This window comes from Perna viridis, chromosome 3 (genome assembly GCF_037379345.1).
Source record: "Perna viridis isolate PV_CMFRI_1.1 ecotype Kerala chromosome 3, ASM3737934v1, whole genome shotgun sequence".
Lineage (NCBI taxonomy): Eukaryota > Metazoa > Mollusca > Bivalvia > Mytilida > Mytilidae > Perna > Perna viridis.
In genome coordinates, this window is record NC_142447.1 from 19,230,931 (window position 1) to 19,238,702 (window position 7,772).

The following is a 7,772-nucleotide window of genomic DNA, read 5'->3' on the forward strand; positions in this document are numbered from 1 at the left end:
TCACCCCTTTTTAAATTTCGGGATTCACACATTCTTTTACAGGATTTGATCAACGCTTAATTGTTCTGATATTATTTTTTATTTGCAACCATTTGGTATAGATGAGTATTTTCATGTATAATAGCGGTTTGTAATAAACTTTCAATAACTTGCTAATAGAAAAAGATGCATTCTATTCCAGTACATTTGAAATCATACGCTTATTATGACCTCAATGAAACTGAGCACTCAATTTTAAAGACCATGTATTTCTCTTACTGGTAATATCAGTAATTTTTTGCACTATTCTTTAAATCATAGATTCTAATTTTCATTGCACTCCTACTTGGTAGTGAGTATTCCTCTTGCTATTTGTTTTTGAAATCATAAAAGCAAGTCTAAGTGTAATCCTGAAGACATTTCATTTCATTGTTCGATCTCAAGCGTTTTCCACGTAAGTATACTTTATCAATTTTTGTCGTGAAATATAGCTAGTCAAATCATACGTGTACCCAATAGCTGTAAATCATTACTTATGTATAAATTGTGTAGATGTCCCACAGTGTTAGATTTCTTGTAACTACTCCTTAAAGCGTAGCAAATCATATTGTATGTAAATATAGAGAAAGAGGTAGATTGAATGGCTTAAACTATGGAAACATATTTTACTATATATTTCGTATATGTGTTATTTCTTGTATTTCATGGCGGACTAAGTTATCAATTATTTAATCCGGATGGATTTAAAGATTTATGGTGTCCTGAATATTGTTTTGGTGACAATTTTGACTTAATGACCAAGCAATGCTGTGCGTGTAATGGCGTTCCTGATTACGAGATGGCAGAAAGCGTTGAAAATGTTATAAATGTTTATGTGGAAATTCTAAACGTCCGTAATGATGATTATATAATTATGGTACCTCCATCTTCATCATTGCAAGTTATAGCATACCAATTTTTATATACAGGAGGACAATTGCGAGGTTTACCAGTAAACTTGTGTGACGTTAGTCTAGTGAAAATTGACCTTTCACATAATTTGCTGACTGAAATAGGAAACATTTCATGTTTATATAAATTGGATACACTTATAATGGCTTTTAACCGAATAAAAATTGTCACAAACATTACATTTGCCCACTTAAATATGCTGAGGTATGTGGATTTGTCATATAACATGATATGCAAAATGGACTACAATGTTTTTCAGAGCAGCCATATTTTCACTTTTTTAATGGACGGCAATTATCTAAAAAAGCTTGATATTGCAAATATATGTAAAACAAACAAAACTGCTTGTCTTAGTAGTATTGCAGATAGCAAAACTGAAATAGACATAACCAACGAAGCAAATTTTCAAATAGGAGGAACGAAAGATGAAATTTGCAATGATATAAACTTATCTAATACATCTTTCAGCACTCAACCTGTCCTAATGATATCAAACAAAATTGATATTCGAGAACTACCAAAGTATTTCCCATGTGGGGAAACATTACAGTATGGATCTGCATTTAACTGTGACTGTAAAGTTGGCGAGCTCTTCAATCTTTTGTTGGAAGACTTTGTGCGTTTGGTGAAAAAAGAAGATAAAAATAATTTTTGCAACACTCCTGATGAGCTAGCAAACATTGCCATAGCTGAGGTGTACACAAACCAAACGTTGCGAGATTTTATGACATGCGATATTGTTGATTTTTGTCCTAAAAATGGAAATTGCAAATGCACGTGCACATCACAACCTAACCGAAATGTCTTAATTGTGGACTGCTCTAATCAGTCATGTACTGACTTCCCGGAAATTGTTCCTGAAACTAGGCACAATATAATACTGAACATGAGCTACAATAGAGTAGTAAATATTCACACGAATAGAATATACTTTCCACGAGTGAAGATTCTTGACCTACGAGGAAACACAATCAAGGAAATAAAAGAAAACATCCAGGCTCTTACACATGTTACTGACGTTATTATAACTGACCATAAACTTTACGATTTACCTAAAAAAATCCAGCTTCTTGATCCAAACATTTTTCATTTTGGATACAATGGCATTCCTTGTACGTGTGACAACCGTTGGATAGGAGAATGGAGATATATCAAAAAAGCATCGAAAGATTTTCCATATGCTTTGTCGTGTTCGAACTTTGAGGGACTTTTTGAAAGCAACTTAGAAAATTTCTTAGAATGTGAATCTGGAAGAACACATTTCAAAACTGCTTTCGGTATAGTTGTATTTCTCTTGTGTTTATTACTGATTCTTTTTCTAAGTTATCATTTCAGATACGAAATTTTAATATGGCGACGTTTACTCAAATCAGCAAACATTAAGAGTCAAATGTGGGAAATTGATGTTTACATTTCGTTTGAGGAAGATAATGAGGAAATTCGTTCGTATGTTTTTATCAGCATGGAGAAATTTTTCCGGAAGAAAAAAATGACAACTTATATTCATTGTCGAGATGCTTGGTACGGTTACCCCGAAGAAAGCAATGTAAGAATTCATATGCTTAAATGCAAGTACATTCTTATCCTACAAACAGAAAGAATGTATACCACTCTTGGTCGTCATCAAACGAGGAGATTTGAATATAGACTTGCATGGGATCTTATGATAGCAGGAAAAGTAGCCAAAATATTTATTGTAAAATTTGACCGGAAAATGGAAAAATTCATGGCCTTAAAGACTAGAGCACTAACACGATTGGGAATGACTTTTGACATTTGCGAAAGGAAAAGATCTCTGTATGAAGAATTATTGAACGCCTTTAATGAACCGATAATTGTAAATTCGAAACATAAATTTAGAAGAGGAATTCAGATTAAAGCTAACCTGTTAAAAAGGGGGAAAGATAATTGACACTTGATACTGAGTACTCTTGTTTTACATATACATCTTTACATATAAAAAGTATTACACCCAGGTTTTAGTCATGCATGTCCATATTACAAAATGTATTTAAAATCTACTTAAATAATCTAAAAGATACGAACTTTGCAGCCCAAACAACAATATAAGATATGTACAGCAAGAATATCTACAAACTTTCTAGTAAAAAAATATAAAAAAGTCGTATGATTTCTCCCTTAACTCCAATGAACTATTTTTTTATTCTCAAATTGCATAGTTAAAAAAATGTCGTATCGTTTCAGTTAAAATTGTTTTATTGTCTGTCTTTTCTTCGTAGAACGTAGAAACGCTGAGTTTCCAATGCCCCATTCATTGTATCAAACATTGTACAATGTAGCTACAAAAATGGAACTGCTATGATATTATTTAATAGAAAATATCGATGCTTGATTTAGTCTATTATTTTGATATTTTTGGTTATGAGGGGTTTTTGTTTATATTTAAGTATCAATCTTTTTACAAGTCAGACAGAAGGCGATTCATGCATCACAAAAACCCACCAAATTCAGTTTTATTTTTTGTCCATAAACAGTAACTGATTATGTAACCAGTCTTTTCATTTTTCTTTTTCATTTGGTTGTTGCGCTTTTGAGATAAAAATTATATAGATTGTGCAAGAGTTATCGTTCTTGATTTGGCTTGATTTGGTTGCTTTTATTGGGAGATAAATGTATTATTTCCTAAAAAGTGCAAATCTGAATGCAGAAAAGGTTGGTGTTATGTAAAAGTATAGCATATGTAGACTAAAAAAGCATCGTTTGTTTGGTGGGTTTTTCTTGACCATAAATCACTTCACCGTTGGTAGTGTGTGAATTTTATGTGGACTGGTACTTAATTGTTGGACCTTGAACGTCTTTGAGAAGTTGAAACAACTTAAAACACGTGTACCGTATACCGATATATGACCTACTTATATCATGTTTTTGTTTGTTTTTCGAACAGATATTATATATTATGTTGAAAAAAATATGTCGAAATTTCCAAGGTCGGCGATTAGGGAAGTCTAAATTAATGGTCAAAGTAACATCAAAAGAATAAATATCCTTTTACCTTTTTAACAATAATGATTTAAATAATTATCTACAGGCATACAAATAACTTGACATGTTTTTCATTTCTAAAAGGTTAAATTTGTTTTGAATTGATATTTCCGTCTGAAAACAATGTTATATAAAAAACAAAACAAAAATAATCTTGTTTCTGTATAACAAGGTTTCATGTTACATGTAATTACTTCTTTGCCTTGGATTTTATATTTTTCCCAACTTCACTGACCTTTGTATGACACCCCTGCACATTTATTAATTCACCACTCGTATTCGATCGGACAAGTTTTTGTACTATTTGAACTCGGAAGTTTGCTATTTAAATACACAGTAATTTCATCGGGCAAAATCTAGTTCACATAAATCCGCCGTGTCAAAAGAAATAAAAAAAGGAAAATAAGGATATGAAGAGTGTCAAATACTTGTGAAGTCGCTACATAGAATAAAGTGTAATGAATGTACCAAGGAAAGGAAATACGCAAAGAAACATTCATTTCAATAACATATTAATTATTTTGGTCAAAAGTGACTGATTTGTAATTCTATGGACAAATAAAAACATTTCACAAATTCACTTACAGTAGTGGAATTAATTCAATGTGGATCCTGCAAAAAATCAATACAATCATCAGTTCAACACTATTATCAGAGAAAAGAGCATTAAAACCTATGATTTTTCAACACTCTATACTTCTATTCCCCATACGCAGTTAAAATCCCGACTTAAAAACATTATACATCGTTGTTTTTCCAAAAAAAAAGATGGTACTACAAATATATAGCTCTTCCAAATATACAGAGGAAGATGTTTACAAAATGCTGGAATTTTTAATCGACAACTTATTTGTCCAGTGTGGTGGACGCGTTTTTCAGCAAATTGTGCTCCTCTACTTGCAGACCTATTCCTTCACTCTTATGAGGCTTACTAGTACTTTAAAGCTGATCTGTTCCGAAAGAATATCGTTTAGCTTGATCCTTTAATACAAGTTTTTACTATATGATGCATTATCTTTAAACAATCCTATTTCAGAGATTTGATACATCGTATCTACCCCCAAAGAACTTGGATACTACTAGCGCTGTGAAGTCAGCCTCATATCTTGACCTACACTTAGAAATCGATGGTAAAGGAAAACTATTGACCAAACTTTAGGATAAACGTGATGACTTTTCATTCAGAATTGTCAACTTTCCTTTCATCTGTGGCAACATCCCTTCAGCACCTGCGTATGGAGTGTTCATATCACAACTCATACGTTATGCCAGAGCCTGCCGAAACTACGAAAAACTTTTATCTGCCAAAAAAGAAAAATAAAAAAAATAAAAAACAAAAAAACAAAAAACAAAAAACAAAAAAAAAAACAAAAAAAAAACCCTCATTATTATAAATTGGAAAGTTTCAAGTATGAGTACATTTTGAAATTTGAAAGATAAATAAGCAGGAATATGACTGCTTGATTTCTCATATGCTTCCTAAATAACATAAAAATGCACTTAATTAGAGCTGTCAACTGCAAAGACAACACTTCCTTTACGGCAATTGTTATATCAACCCGTATGTAATTATTCCTGGTAATCAATTTTATCATTTGGCCTAAGAAATTTGCGTTGTTTCATTATGCGATTAAAAATATACAAAATTATAGAATCATTTTCAGTGTTTCTAAATTTTATTTCTCATGATAAAAGATATTTTATAAGTGTATTGAGGTCATGATGACCATCTGTTCATTCGTTCGTTGGCATGTCCTTGATTTCGACCCGGAATTTTTCCACAACTTATAAATTGCACGAATTAACCAAACTCACATATTCATCTTCAGCTAATGCCAATAGTGAACTTTTTCGCGTTTCCATCTGACTGGCTTGGGGAGGGGATGCGGATATCATATTAAGTATTAGGGGCTAGAGGTATCAGTGCTTGAGCTATACTCAGAGTGTTTGTAATTGTGTACCATGAACACGAGTTCAAAGGAACGATATATTCTAATTTTCCACATTTTTCTTGTTTTGGGTCTTTAATTTGACATTCAAAGTTCAATTATACGTAAAGATCATAAACTCCTTGTCTTTTTCGATGGAAATTCAGGATTACCAAATTATTCTAGTTACTCTAATTTTAGCATTGATGTATGTTTGATGTGAATAAGTCTAGCCTACTTGCCAATTATACAATTCAAAATTTCCCTATACATTCCAAACTATAAGAACATTCATTATTCGAAAAACTTTAAAATAAGACCAACGGGATGGTTAACAAATGAAAATAAAAACGGCAATTATACCTCCGGATTTGAGTATTATCGGGTAAGGTTAGACAATCATTATCAAATTACCTGATTGCTTACTTTATTTGAAAATGAGTTATTATACCACCGATTAAATGAATGGCTGTATGAAAATGTGCAAAATCTGACAAAAAATGTGATACACCCCAAAAAAAGCTACATATTTTCATTTTTTGTAATTAAGTTGTTTTATGGGTCTATACTAAGAAATGTATAATTATTCATTCAAATCTGCCTGCTCTTAGGAAATAATCAACACTGAAAATCCAATAGATTCTATTGTATTTGGGTGTCAATTACAGAGTTATCTCCCTTAATTTTGAAATCTACTGTGCATTCTATATAACTTTTATCTCCTAAGAAAACGGGTTATATGAAGAACTGAATTTAAATTTCTGTTTACTCTGGCATTTCAAACAAAATATCAAAATTAAAATATGTAGGCTTTTTACCCATGAATCACATTTTGCATGATTCTTAGCTGGAGTACTACTTAAGTATTAGTCCCATTTAAATATATATATCTAATTTTCCTTCTACACAATTCAAAAAAGAAGTACTCACAATGTATAATTGTTTGAAAGCGAAGTGAATTAAACCTAGCCACTAGAATTTAATCTTTTTGTAAACATGTTAGCGAATAATATTCCGATTTTGTCTTCCTTTTCTAATTCAAAATATTAAGGAAAATCCATTTTACATGGTCGATGCCAGTGCTGGTGGATCTAAAGTCTCAATGGTATTTACCAGCACAGTAATCGGACCGAATTATTTTAAATTTTATTCATCCTATTTTTCGAAACTTGTCGAGTTACATTTTTCAAAATATCGTAAACAAACGTATACTGATGCTTCATTTATTGTATTTCACATAGTAGATGGATATGGTTTCTTATTTGGATAGTTTTGGTTTTGAGTACTGTTAGTATGCACAAGTTTTTTTTGTAATAAGAACGTTCTCTATATTTGATTGTAATGCCGCTGATGAGCGGTCACCAATACGTGTTTCGACATTTGCATTATATTTGTAGTTTTTTTATGCCACTTTGATACTTTCATTGATAGATTATGACTTTTCATTCAGAATTGTCAACTTTCCTTTCATCTGTTGCAACATTCCCTCAGCACCTGCGTATGGAGTGTTCATATCACAACTCATACGTTTTGCAAGATCTTGCCGAAACTACTCAGACTTTTTGTATCGCGCATGAACTCTAACAAATAGGCTTCTGGAACAGGGTTATGTTGCTACAAGATTGAAGTCATCACTACAGAAGTTTTATGGTCGTCATCATGAACTCGTGTATCCATCTGCGCCATGATTTGTTTTCTTTCCTCTTTCGTCTATTCCGGACTTGACTTTTTATAAGCTACTCGGTGGGTGTTTCTAGAAAAACAGAGGACGCTTCCCATACAGGTGCACCTGGCCCATGCTCCAAGTTTTTAATGGAGCCCGAGTTTTGCTCATTTGCTCTTGTTACTTAGTATGCATTATTTCAGTTACTTTATTTCTTTGTTGTATACGTCTTTGTCCTTGGATTACAT

The 7,772-nt window shown here is 32.1% G+C and overlaps 1 protein-coding gene across 1 annotated transcript; it reads left to right on the top strand.

Moving 5' to 3' along the window:
- The first annotated feature begins 422 nt into the window (after positions 1–422).
- LOC148621337 (uncharacterized) lies at positions 423–4,513 on the top strand. The gene has a single exon (XM_088575528.1). It carries the CDS (start codon positions 632–634, stop codon positions 2,840–2,842), a length of 2,211 nt encoding a protein of 736 aa, XP_088431654.1. The 5' UTR covers positions 423–631; the 3' UTR covers positions 2,843–4,513.
- The last annotated feature ends 3,259 nt before the right edge of the window (positions 4,514–7,772 follow it).